The sequence below is a fragment of the Perognathus longimembris genome, chromosome 2, assembly GCF_023159225.1.
Source record: "Perognathus longimembris pacificus isolate PPM17 chromosome 2, ASM2315922v1, whole genome shotgun sequence".
Taxonomy (NCBI): Eukaryota; Metazoa; Chordata; class Mammalia; order Rodentia; family Heteromyidae; genus Perognathus; species Perognathus longimembris.
Genome location: NC_063162.1, coordinates 100,816,939 through 100,831,035, shown reverse-complemented (window position 1 = coordinate 100,831,035; position 14,097 = coordinate 100,816,939). Strand labels below are relative to the sequence as shown.

Sequence of the window (14,097 nt, the reverse complement as noted above, 5' to 3'; positions counted from 1 at the left end):
AATTACAAATTGATACCACAGGAAATCTAATCCTCATCAGTGCCACAGACTCAGTAAGCAAAAGTTTTAAAACTATTAGAATGTATTTTTAGGTTACTCATTTTATTAAAAAGGTAGACCATGAAATTCATTGTCCAGAATTGAGTTCCTGTATAAGAAATGCTCACCCCGAATATCTGAGTTTTTGATAAATTCTAGTTGTTCAGAAAGTTCGCTGACAGTCTTTTCCAGGCTTTTTGCTTCTGCCTGCAGCAAATCCAGTTCCCCAGCTGTGCTATTGTTTTGTGAAGCTGTATCAGCTAATTTTACTTCTACTTGAGACATCTTTTCTGTAACATCTTTGGTTAGTTTCCTGTAAAAAGAGCAATAAGCTTACTAATGTAAAATAAACCAAAGTCTAATTTTTACTTTTTTTCCCTCTTTTTGAGGCATGGACTTGCTTTGTGGTCCAGTCCAGCCTTTAACTTGCAATCCTCCTGCTTCCATTTCCTGAGAGTTGGAATTACAGGCACTGATCACCATATACACATGCATACATACATACACACACACTCATTTTTGTACTTTCTACTAATATTGTACTCATTTTCTGTGATTTCAAATCAGTGAGGGGATTTGTAACAATTTGATCTTGAAGTCCTGATTTGGTTCTTATAAGGGAACCTGTATCTCACAATGTATCTTTCATTCATGACTAAAGAAAACCACATATGAACACTCAACTCTGATATAATGGGTGACCATGGCAGGATTCCAAGGCTCTGCAGTAACGAGCTCAGGTCAGCGTTGGCTTCGAGCTCTTATGTAAGCAGTTGCCAGCCCATAGAATCACAAAGACTGAGACACAGAGGACTCCCGTGTGGAGCTACGCCTCCCAGCCACCGGCTAGAAATGTTCTTCTTTGAACCTCAGCATCTCCTTCAAGATGGAACATGTAGAGAGGAGGCCAGCAGCCCACCATGAAGACAAAGGGAGCCACCCAAACCGCTCTGCAGACACTCCCTGCTCCAAGCAGTTCCCATCAGAGGAGCCTCCTCGCCTTAAGAAGTAAAAGTGATCATTCACTGGGAACAAAACAAAGCTTTCATAATATTTCCTTGGGAATTCAAGCTCAGCTCACTATCCTCTGCAATCTTCCTGTCTCCAAAGCTGTATTTGATTCATCTATGTCTGTATAGTGTATGGTGTCTAAAGAAGTTCACATTTGAGAAGACCTACTGCACCTGAATGAATTGAGCTGTCCTTCCGGGGCTATGAGTCACATAAAATCGGGGAAAATGACCCATCATGGTGGCAGGTTTGTTGTCCAGCCCCTCCTGAGGCTCAGGTAGGAGGATCATTCAAACCCAAGAAGTTGGGGCTAGCCTGGGCAACATAGTGAAACCCTGTTTCTTAAAAGAAACACAGTAGAAACTCAGTAGAAGAATGCTTGCCCAAGGCCCAAAGTTCAGTTCTCAGCTCTACAACCCCCGCCGCCCCCCCAGACAGACAGAGACAGACAGACAGACAGACAGACACAGACACAGACACAGACACAGACACAGACACACACACACACACACACACACAATGTTGAGGACTTGTAGGGGCCATGAGAAAAACGTTATTTGAATCTGAGATAACACATTAGTGTTCCAGCCAAAGAATAAGCAATGAGATCATCCAGTTTGGTAGGTTTAATTACTTTATACTCAATGACGTTTTTCCTGAGTTTAGTTTCCTGAGTTTTTTAGTTTTTAGTGTTTGGCTTTTGTTAATTTGTTGGATGTCAGGTCTGAACAATATTAAAAAAAAAACAAACCCTAGCATTATATATTTTAATCTGCCCCACCCCCACCACTGGGACCAAACTAAGTGTCTGACATATGCTAGACAAATACTCACCACTAGGCTACACTGTATTTTACATATTCTTTGTATATTTTTAAGTTAAGACTACTCGATAATAAAACATGCATCCTGAAACATGCATAATCCTCAAGGTTATATTGAAGCAAAGCACAATGAAGTTAATTTTCCTTCTAAATCTACAATCTTCCTTCTACATCCTGAAGGTGGAAACAGATTTGTCTATGGAATGTCATCTGCTCACAGGTTCTCCAAGGACATCAGACTTCTAAATTCTGCCAGAGGTACAGGAGACCCAGGCCAAGAATCATTTCCTAAAGGGATACACTCAGAATACAACCTCCTGAGCCTTGTAATTGCTACACAAATAAGAAGGATGAGTTCTTAATGAGGTAAACTCCTAATTAAATGCATTGGTGCTTCATAGCAGACATTTCCTAACATCTTGATGAACAACATATATAGTACCGGGCATGAATCCTGAGACTTTAAGACAAAGGACCAGTTCTAGTCAGTCTAGAAGATCTTGGAAAGGACAAGGCATGCAAACTACTCATACTAGTGTTTCCTTTTTGCTTTTCAGACATCAACATGAATAATCTATCTGGCTGTTTAGGGATGCTGAGGAAGCCAAGAGTAACAGTTCAAGCCTGTAATCCTAGCAATATGGAAGGCAGAGATGAAGATTATGGTTCAAGGCCAGCTTGAGCAAAAAGACTCGATTCTCAGCCAATGGCTGCATTTATTCCCAGCTACAGGGGAAGCATAATGAATGGCTGGATATAGAGGCACGTGTGTGTCATCTCCAGGGACAAGGAGGAAGCACAAGGAGGAAGAGCACAGCCTAGGATGGCCAAGACATAGTGAGACACTTCCACAAAAAGAGGCTGGAGGTGTGGCTCAAAGTGTGGCCCTGAGTTCAGTCCCCAGTTCTGCCCCTTACCTGGAAAAAGGAAAAAAAGACAGATATGCTAATTCAAATCCGCTGTCCTGAGCTGAAGCAGCCCTCTCATCCCTTCGTAGAAAAGGAGTATGCTGGAAATCCCCCACAGCAGCAGAGAAAGAAATCTGGTGCCTCACACATTTCCTGTTCTGTCCTACAGCATCTCAGTCTTGCAGAGCTAGTTTTTGCTAATGGGAGCTGAATGTTTGAGGACAGGGAGAAATGGGAGAAGGGGTAGAAAAATGCTCTTGGAGAAGTTTGGCAATTCAATCCATTTCTCTTGGTAGCAAACCCAGATCATTATCTATGACCTGGCAAAAATTACTACTATCTGGTCAGTAAAGTATTCAGGAAAATGGCTAGGATTTTTCATTATAAACAGTCTGACTGCCTATCTTCTATCATTTATTTAGCAGTACAGGGGTTTGAACACAGGCCCTTGTACATCCTAGGCAGAACTCTTACCATGTGAACTACACCTCCAATCATTTTGCTTCTGGTCTTTTTATGTTCAATCTACCTCTTTCTACCTCTTGAGCAGTTGAGATTACAAGTATGAATCATGGTACTAGGCCCTAAAGTTTATTTTATTCATTTATTTTTTTGGCCAGTCCTGGGGCTTGGACTCAGGGCCTGAGCACTGTCCCTGGCTTCTTTTTGCTCAAGGCTAGCACTCTGCCACTTGAGCCACAGTGCCACTTCTGGCCATTTTCTGTATATGTGGTGCTGGGGAATCAAACCCAGGGCCTCATGTATACGAGGCAAGCACTCTTGCCACTAGGCCATATCCCCAGCCCGGCCCTAAAATTTTTGACTTAAATGAATAAAGTCTAGTGGACTAATGGCTGAATGGCAAAAATTTGCTGGACTCTATTTGTGGTGATGCAATTTTACTAGTAGTAGCAATACTTCCAAAAACAACAATTTAGATTTACAATGCTTTTGTTTGTCCATGATTTTGTAACTGTGCTACCATTTGAGAGGTTACTCCTGGGTCATTCTGTGCAGTTATATGGCCCTCCGTAGGAGAGAGAAAAGTTCATTCAAGTTCATGAACCCAGCAAACTTCTACACTGAGACTCAATCAGGGGTCTTCTGTCTCAGACCAATGTTGATTCCAACTTACTTCCTCAGTATTATTCATTAGGATGAAAACCTGAACAAAACAACACATACATTCTACACTGCAGGCTCCAGGGTCTTGGGCCCCAGTGACGTGAGACCCTCTCATTCACTCACCCAAGAACTCCATGAATACTGCTAAAAAAATATTACCTCAGAGTCTGTTTTCACTCACAGAACTAAGCAAACCTAATGGAAACCCCACGGCAAGAAATTTTGGCTGTTTAGGAGTTGATAATACAATAGGCACTTGTGGCTCATGCCTGTAACTCTAGCTACTCAGGAGCTGATGTTTGAGGATAGAGGTGCAAAGCTAGCCTGTGCAGGAAAGTCTGTGATATTCTTCAACTAATCACTAGAAAACTGGAAGTGGCAGGCACTGTGGTTCAAAGTGGTAGAGCTCTAGCTTTGAGCAAAAGAAGCCCGACAACTAAAAAAAAAATTAGTCGAAAATACATTGTTGACTTGTTTTTGTTTCTCTTGATTACTTACTCAGCTTCCTCAAAAAGATGTCCGATGTTTTTCAGTGGCTCTGCTGCTGGGCTCTGGGCCAGAATGTCTTTTATCTCGTTAACCTTCTTCTCTATGGAGTCCATGGTCTCCCGGTAAGGCCCGATCACGCCACTGATCTTCAAGGCCTTGGCTCTCTCCAGGAACCTGTGGGTCCTGTTGGCCAGTTCAGCGATGATCACGTCCCAGAGAGCAAAGCACTGGTGGCAGGGTGTGCAGTCAGGGAAGACCCCTGAGTAGCCTCGGGTGCACTTGTCACAGCGTGGGCCCTCCACACCCTCCACACAGACACACTGGCCCGTGGACTGGTCACACTGCGGTGTCTCGATGCCCCGAGGGTCACAGTCACAGGCTAGAAGAGAAAGAGCAATGCTAGCTGACCTGCTCCATCACAAGCCTCTGGGACAAGATCTGTCATTTAGCATCTTCAGTAAGGGTTAGAGCTAGAAGGCATCTTTCTTTTTTTCTTTTTTTTTTTTAAAGAAACCAACCAGATTATTTCTTTCCAAGCACATAGGTGAAGTCCTATACAAGTTTTTAATGTGGCTCATGGCTAGAGCAAAGGATGTATGCATACACTAACTTCATAGTTAATTTCTCTGATGACTTTCCATTGATTTTACCACTGAGAGCACATCTTGCTCTCATTCTGTCACAGAACTGGGGGAAACAATGCTCAACCCTATAGGATTGTGGGGTTTTTCCACACATCCCCCCGCCCCCACAGGTCTTAGAAGACAAACAAGGCTTCCCTCCTCCATCTGGGCCCTGCAGAGCTGTGATTCTCACCAGAAGACAATTGGCAGTTCAGCCAAATGACCAACATTCCTTTTCTTCAAGTAAGAAGTTAGTGAACCCATGCTCAGACCTACACTTTTGGGGGTACACAGCACAACGGTTTCAGAACGCATCAAGCTTTGAGAGAGAAGCTGCAAACTGCTAACACTCCTTGAACAATGGCTTCCTTCTCTGCCTACTGAACTTCCAGAATGGTCTCTCTTGGGGCCTTCTGGGAGATGAGCCGCAGATAACCACATTTATAATCCTGTGAAAAGACAACTCCCCCACCCCAACCCTGGAGTATGTTCAAGTGAAACTGACTTGGCTAAATCAGAAAGGTCGGGTCACACCTGCAATTTAAAATAACCTCATGGGCACTAGCATTACGAAGGAAATCCTCCAGTCATCTCTCACACCACGGGGATGGAGGCCTAAAGAGCTGTACACCAACAATGCAGGCTGATGCGGACCAGGCCCCATGGGAGCCTGCTTTCCTACCAGACAGGTACCAGAGTCTAGGTGCTCCCGAGTGCAGTGCTGCCTTCAGAGGTGGGATCGTGTGGCAGAGAAGCAAAATCTTTCTTTGGAAAGAAGAGTGCATATAGTAAAACTGTGTTTTTCCCTTTCAGATGAACAAATCACAAAGTTAAAAAGTGGTATCTTTTGAGGGAGGCTGAGGTAGGAGGATCATAAATTTAAGACCAGCCTGGACTACATAGAGCCTGTCTTAAAAAAAGAAGGGAAAAAAAAAAAAGAGCCAGGCACTGGTGGCTCACACTCCAGAGGCTAAGATCTGAGGATTACAGTTCATAGCCAGCCCGGGGCAGGAAAATCCATGACATATCTCCAATTAACCACCAAAAAACCAGAAGTGGCACTGTAGAGTATTGCCCTTGAGTGTAAAGCTCAAGGACAGTGTGCAGGCCCTGAGTTTAAGTCCCACCACAGACCCCCCACTCCCAATAGTTTTTAAATGAGACATGCTCATTTTAGTGAGCCACAGAATTAATTCCATTTTCAGTCAGATAGGCAGTACATGCAGAAGGATCACAAGTTCAAGGCCAGCTTGGGCAACACAGGGATATTCTCCTTCAAAGAACAAAAGAGCTAGGCATGGTGGCATATAACTGTAATCTTAGTTATACAGAGGTTGGAGATCAGGAGAACTAGAGTTTGAGGCCAGACAGAATGAAGAGCTCATAAGACTCAATACCTTGGGGCTGGGAATATGGCCTAGTGGCAAGAGTGCTTGCCTCTAACACAGGAAGCGCTGGGTTCAATTCCCCAGCACCACATATATAGAAAATGGCCAGAAGTGGCACTGTGGCTCAAGTGGTAGAGTGCCAGCCTTGAGCAAAAAAAAAAAAAAAAAAAAAAGAAGCCAGGGACAGTGCTCAGGCAGGCCCTGAGTCCAAGGCCCAGGACTGGCAAAAAAAAAAAAAAAAAAGACTCAATATCTTTACAGATCGTGCCAGCTCAGTGGGATGTATAACTAGGAGGGTTGGTTTGCCTAACCTAGGCAACAAGAGCAAGACCCAATTTGAATACTAATCAAAGCAAGAAGGGCTGAAGGCCTGGATCAAATGGTATAGCACTTGCTTAGCAAGTATGAAGCCCTGAGTCCAAACCCCAGTACCACAAAACAGAATTACATTTTTATTTGTAAATGTGTTCCTCTGTTCTGTAGTCATTGCATTTCCTCCACGTTTACTGGTTTCTCATTTAAAACATGACTCCTAAGAGGAAGGTACATACATGAAAAATATGGTACCAATTTTTAAAACGTTGAGGTTCACACAGCCAGGTGTCAGTGGCTCACATTTGTCATTCTAACTACTCAGGAGGTTGAGATCTGAGGATCAAGGTTCAAAAACAGCCTGGGCAGGAAAACCCATGACACTCTTACCTCCAAGTAGCCACCAAAAAGCTGGAAATGGAGTTGTAGCTCAAGTGGTATAGTATAAGCCTTACATAAGAAAAGCCAAATTGATAGCTTGAAGCCCTGAGTTCAAGTCTCAGTAACTGGCACACAGAAACATAAGTAAAAGATATTGAGGCTCAGAGGAAAAGCATCAGCAAGTTAATGTCAGAGTAGGAAAGTGAATATTGGTATTTCTAGACAGCTAAAACCCTGGCTTTCCTTTCATCCTCCCCTCTCTCCTCTGGACCTCCTTTGCTCTGAACAAAGGCCTGGCACTTAAAGCTTTTCACCATCAAGTGAAGGCAAACCTCCCCGACTCCACCTGAGACTGTTTCCTCAGGGTACTTTCCATAGCCTTGCAGCTACTTGTCCTCCTTGTCCTCTAACTAGGACAGCAATTTCCTCTAAATACCAGCTGTCAACGAAGAGCCAGCAGGCCTGGGCAAAGGGCTAGGGGAAGCCTGGGCCACCCGGCCTGGCCTCAGATCTCAACTGTCTCTTCATTCTTGAAATGTCTTTAGGCAAATCACTGGACTTGTCTGAATCTGAGATTAGTCAACAGAGACAGGGAGGCTATACTTACTCCACAGGCTGTTTATTACTAATATAAAATTAAGAATGTGTATAATATGCCTTGAAGTGCTTAGTACTGAGCAAATTCTCTAAATGGCAGTCATGGTAACATTTCCCACACAACCTTTCCTAACGACTCCTGCTCCTCACTCCTTGCTGTCTTCTGACAGCAAAGTTCTAGAACATCCATTTCAGGCTCACTGCTATCAAGTTATGATAACTTACACATCCTTCCCTCCAAAAAGCCTAGCCTCCTGATCCCACCCAGTTGTGCACAATGGTCAGTCAGTGTGGAGCTGATTTTCCATTTTTCTACCAGAAGTTGAATATTGCCTGGGAACTGAGCCTCAGATAACACACTAGCTGCTGCCACAGGCTGCTCAGACCTTGCCTTTAAGCATCCTGTATGGGTCTTGCTTCAGTCAATAGGAGTTGCTCCTGGGTCGAAAAGGTCGGCTGATACTATACAGTTCCATTTCACTAAAAGCAAGGAAATCTTAAATACTTTTAATCTCTTACACATAGTTCTCCTTTTAATGACCTTCACATACACCCTTTTCCCCTTTTGGACTCAGTACTAGAACTTCAAGAAAGAAAGAAAGCTGGAGGGTGACTGTCTGCCAAGGGGTCAAGATCTAAAGAGTAGATGTTTTAGGCCTTACTGGCCATTGTGTCTCTGTTGTTACTACTGATCTGTAACAGCACAAAGGCAGCCTGAGATGATACAACAACTACCAAAGAAAGCTCCATTCACCAGCATGGGCATGGGCCGCATGGGGCCTGTCTGGGGTATATATTGTTATTAGGGTTATTATTAGGGTTACAGAAGACATATATAAGACATAGACAAGATTTACTGTGTGTGTGTGTGTGTGTTTGTGTGCGCGTGCATGCTGGTTTTGGGGCTTGAACTCAGTGCCTAGGCACTGGCCTTTAGCTTTTTTTCTTTTTTTTTTTTTTTTGGCTGAAAGCTAGTGCTCTACCACTTGAGTCATAGCTCTACTGTGTTTAAACTGGAGGTAAGAGTCTCATGGATGTTTCTGCCCAGGTTAGCTTAAAGCACGATCCTCAGATCTCAGCTGCCTTCTATGGCACTAGGATTACAGGTGTGAGCCACCAATGCCTAGTTAAGATTTAGTCCCTTAACAATATAACTAATGATTCTCCAAAGACTCAAATGAAATGTCTTCCTGAATTAGGTGGAAATAAAGGGAAACATTGATGATTGTGGAAAAAATCCTACCTCAAGGTAAGAACACAGACATGCTATCAATGTGTGGGCAAAATAACGAACGCACTGTGGTTTTCTACTAAAGAAATCTGAGATGAGACACAAACCCTGTGGGAAAGTGGCCCCTGCCCTGAGCCTCCCCTACGCCTCTCAGTTACATTTCTCTGGGTTGAAACACTGGACTCTGCAAAGAGCCAGGGCCCTGTGTGGAAATTATACCCTCCCTCTACCATCTCTGACATTCCCCCTGTAACCCCTGGCCTTCTGCGGGGCACAATGCACAGCTCCAGGCTACATTTTCTCCAGCACACTCAGCACTGAGTGGATGAGATTCTCTGTCACCCAGCACAGTAGGGGCTTGTTCAGATTCAGCACAACCCGCCAAGAGCCCCAACCCTCCCGGACAAGAGGAACATTCAACCATTTGTGAGTTGGAGGCTCATTCAGTACATTTCTTTTCCATAAGGAGAGCACTTGGCTATGAGTGAAGTCTTTCTATAAGCATATTGTTTGCTAGATGGCACCAGAAAGGTCTAAATTCGTACCCTTCAAATGAGCCATTTCAGTTGAAAATAGATTTGGCAATTCATTACGCAAGTTGAGAAGAGTTTATGCTCTTTTTCTGTACTCTTTACACTTCGGATGACATTTCTTGTCCTTGCTGATCTTTGAACCTTGTCTTTCAAGTCCTAATCTTCGCATTGCCATTGCTCTCCAGTCCAGAGCCCCAATTTTGTCTCTAGGGTGCCCTCCTACTACCCTCACAGCTAGGCTTGGTCCCATTCTCACCCCATCTGGTCTGCCCAAGGCCCTCAGCCCAGTGATGAATTCCCCATTGTGAATTCTTCTCTCTCTCTGGATACACTGTAGGTTGAACTTCCTCAGGGTTCACCAATGGCCTATGGGGTTTGAGAACCTGCCTTTGGCACAGTTGGACATTTATCACCTGGGTGACAGGGGCCTGAGGCATCAGCAGCTCATTGTGGTGAAAACTTGAATGCTCCCCAGCTCCAAATTCCCAAAGGCCCTGCCCCAGTCAGCCAGTGTGAACACAGGAGAGGTAGTGGAGTCCTTCCCATCCAAGAAACACAGCCTTCTATTATTTCAAATTGCCAAAGTTACCAAGTAAGGCAGATACCTCAGCCTTAGATTGGAACACTTAAGAGGAAAAGGGGCTTGCTGGTCCTCACTTAAAAAGAAAAAGGTGAAGTTGAGAAGATGGCATAATTTAGTAGAAAAAGAAGAGGAAAGGACCCCACATCTAGAACTTGTCAATATCTCTGGGCATCTTCCCTGGAGCCCCAATCCTTAGAGAAACTTATGATATCACTAAAGGACACGAATCTGCTTTTTGTTTTGCTTTTATCACTAGGAGTGTTTGGAGGTATATTATTATTCAGATTGTGAGGATCATGAGTATAAAAAGATCTGAGACTTTATTTTAAAAGGCAAATTCTACATCTGTTTGAGGACTGGATTCATTCAGAGCAACTGCTTTGTGTGAGCTGGGGTGGGATGGGGCAGTAAGCAGGGCCGGTGTGCTCTCCATGCTAGAACCCAGAACAGGCCCCAGGACCTGCTGTGTGATGGGGGATCTCAGGCCCTGCTCTGTGCTGGGAGATCTCATCTGCCACCTATCTGCTGTCCTGCAGCCACGGAGACCCAGACAGCAAAATGGGAAAGGCACAGAGCCTGAAAATCGCTGTAGTTCCTTCATGAGTAAAGTCTCATGACATTAAGAGAGCAGCAGGAAACACTGAAGGGAGAAGCAAAGGAATGTACATGGCCAATTTAGACACTTTTCCTTATAGAATACTTTTGGTCTTATGCCATCTGCCTATTTTTTTCTGGTGATTAGTTTCATATATAATAGGCTGACCTTTTTTCTACTTAAAAATGACCAAAAAGTTGGTGAACAAATGCAATGAATGCATCTCAGTCTTCAAAGTTTCTAGATCAGGATCTAACTTTTGACCTAAATAGGTTCACACTGGGATTCATAAGCCATGATGTCTCTAGCAGATTTAGAGGCCAGAGTTTAAAGAAAGGAAAAAAAAAACACAGTAAAATTCTAAGTACTCCAAGAACAATTCCCTGATTGACAGACTCCAGGCAGCAGCTTTTCCTGTGAACAAAGCGAAGAAGGAGCAGAAGGTCAGAGTGCTCTGGAAGCCCAGGCCCTTCTGCCAATGTCACAACAGAGAGAACCAGGGTAAAAGCAAGGATGAGCCACTAACTGGTGAAAAGGAAGCCCTTAGGCCATCACAGGATTGAGGAATTAAACAGAATGGAGACAGGGTCTGGGAGCAATCCTAGTTGGGCAACTGTTAACTTTTGGGAGACATTTCACTTAGAGCAATGGGTCCACTGACTGATAGGATCTTGTCTTGGAAGTGAGAACTGTCAAACCTCACTCAGAACCTGCCTCTGTACTGAAGACTGAAGAATGAAAAAGGACTTGTTTGTTGACTGAAGTACAAACCCTTCTGGCTCTGCCACAACTAAGAATACAAATCACACACAGTTTTCTCTAGTCTTGCCAGCTACTTCTGGTTTTCTTGTGGTTAAGGAACATGGCTTCTAGGTTCTACCGGGGTAATTAATGAGTTGCTCACTTGAAGAGTTACTTTTAGTAATCATTGGATTCAAAAGAGTAAAGACAGAAAACTACAAATTCATACATGCAACGAAGAAAATAAAACAAAGAGTACTTAAGAAATGAGGTGCTGGGCGTGGTAGCTCATGCCTGTAATGCTAGAAGGCGATGGGGAAGATTACAATTTGAAGGCAGCCTGGGTAAAAAGTTAGTGAAACCCCATTTCTACCAGTCTGGGTGTGGTAGAGCACGTTTTTAGTCTCAGCTAAGTGGGCGAGAGGAAGTTCATGGTATGTAGCCTGACCTAGTTAAAAAAAAAAAAATGCAAGACTATCTGAAAAGTATTTAAACCAAAAAGGCCTGGGAGTGAAACTCAAGTCGATTCAAGTGGTATAATGCTTGCATGAGCCTAGTTCCAACACCGTTACCACAAAAACAAAAGAAACATATTAAATCTTTGCCACAAATGCTTTTTTTTTCATTTAGAGAATAACAAATGCTTTTAAGATGTGAAAAACAATATGCCAGGTTAAAAATCTGCGGTAGTATAAAAACTAATAAGCCATCCTTACAGTTCATAACACTTTGGGTAAGGAAAAGGGGTATGTGTATCTCCCTCCTTGGGTTTCAACTCAGAGCCGGGGGGGGGGGGGGGGGGGGTGTGTGTGTGTGTGTGTGTGTGTGTGTGTGTGTGTGTGTGTGTGTGTGTGTGTGTGTGTGTGTGTGTGTGTGTGTGTGTGTGTGTGTGTGTGTGTGTGTGTGTGTGTGTGTGTGTGTGTGTGTGTGTGTGTGTGTGTGTGTGTGTGTGTGTGTGTGTGTGTGTGTGTGTGTGTGTGTGTGTGTGTGTGTGTGTGTGTGTGTGTGTGTGTAAAGGGGTGTGTGTATCTCCCTCCTTGGGTTTCAACTCAGAGCGGGGGGGGGGGGGTGGGGGGGGTGTGTGTGTGTGTGTGTCTGTGTGTCTGTGTGTCTGTGTGTCTGTGTGTCTAACTCAGAGCCTGGGTACTGTCCTTGAGCTTTTTGGATAAAGCTCTTATCACTTGAGCCACAGCTCTACTTCTGGCTCTTTTGGTAGTTAATTGAAGATATGAATCTCTTAGATTTTTGTGCTCAGATCTAGCCTTCCAAGTAGTTAGGATTACATGAACATTGGCACCTTGCCTGGTTTGATGTTTTGAGACAGGGTCTCACTATGTAACTCGGGATAGCCTCAAACTCATGATCCTCCCGTCTCAGCCTCCTAAATGCTGGGATTATTGGAATAGACCATAACATCCAGCATTACATTTTGGCTAAGGAAATGTCCCATCCTCTAAGTCTGAGTGAGAATCAGGGCTTAATAAACTTGAAACATGAAAACTCCATGAGCGCCTGTCCAGTTCTCACTAGTGTGGCCATCATGTTAATGAACACACACCAACTGCTCACAGAGCCTGCCTGATCTACCAGAATTCAACAGAGTGGCTACTTTTTTCTGCTGTGCTGCCATGCCCCAAAATACCATTCTGAGGGGGTGAGGTTCAAATTCCAGCAATGCATTGCTCATTCTTTCCCACTTTGCTTAAAAGCGGTTAGAAAAACAATCGTGTGGTATTTGTGTGGTATGTGGTGTGCATGTATACATAAGCAAATGTGAGAGGACTTTGGGGCTGGAGAATAAAACCCATCTCCACTTTCTGCTACCTTTACTTATCCTTGGGATCATGAATATTCAGTTAACTGAATGTTAAGAGTTTGCAAAGAGCCCCGCAGACCTGCTCACCTCGGCACTCCACATCGGGGTCTCCCCAGAAGAGCTCCTGGCACTCGCTGCAGGTGCGGCCTCCGAAGCCCGGCATGCACTGGCACTGCCCGGAGAACTGCAGCGGGAACAGAGCAAGATCAGGCGGCCTCAGGGCAGTGGCCTCTCCTCCCCTCTTTGCCAGGCACCAGGGGAACTGAACCATTAGCCATCAGGAGCTCCCTGTGCCATGGGAGCCAGGGATCATCCTCGATGCCCGTATCTGGTCTTATGGGAGCCACAGCCTCAACCTGTTTCCTCACTTTTTTCTTCTTTTGATGTCACTAACTAGGGCCTGAACTCAGGGCGATCTCACTTGGCTTTTATTGCTCAAGGCTGGTGCTCTACCACTTGAGTCACACCAGTCCAGTTCTGGCATTTTGCTGGTTAACAGGAGATAAGAAACTTGCAGTTTTATCAGCTGGGGTGGCTGGCTTTGAAGTTTGAAGGTTCTCGGATCTCAGCCTCCCAGAGTTGCTGGGATTATAGGCATGAGCCACTGACACCCTGCTGATTCTGAAAAAAAAAATTTTCCCTCGCAGTTTTAACACCGATATCAGGCCACCTCTGATATACCCCACTTAGAGTGCATTAAGCACTTTTTTACCATGCTGGGAAAGTGAGCATGTGGTTCCTTTCAAGCTGAGTGGCTCTAAGCAAAGTCTGATTCCCGCAGACAAGGGAGAGCAATACACTGCCCATTCTCCCAAGGGTGTGCATGCAGCCGCACACAATAGTGGAATGCTAGGGATGCATCAAATGAGGACTCTGCAGGATGACATCAGCACAGCCGAGG

The 14,097-nt window shown here is 44.4% G+C and overlaps 1 protein-coding gene across 4 annotated transcripts in view; it reads right to left on the bottom strand.

Moving 5' to 3' along the window:
* Nucleotides 1-14,097, bottom strand: part of Lamb1 (laminin subunit beta 1) — a 74,570-nt gene that overhangs the window by 12,650 nt on the left and 47,823 nt on the right. For all 4 annotated transcript variants that reach the window (XM_048339792.1, XM_048339794.1, XM_048339791.1 and 1 more), the window contains exons 24-26: nucleotides 13,284-13,380; nucleotides 4,406-4,775; nucleotides 168-352 (exon numbers count right to left, since the gene is read on the bottom strand). In XM_048339792.1, the coding sequence (XP_048195749.1) occupies nucleotides 168-352; nucleotides 4,406-4,775; nucleotides 13,284-13,380 (652 nt within the window). The remainder of the gene's footprint in view (nucleotides 1-167; nucleotides 353-4,405; nucleotides 4,776-13,283; nucleotides 13,381-14,097) is intronic.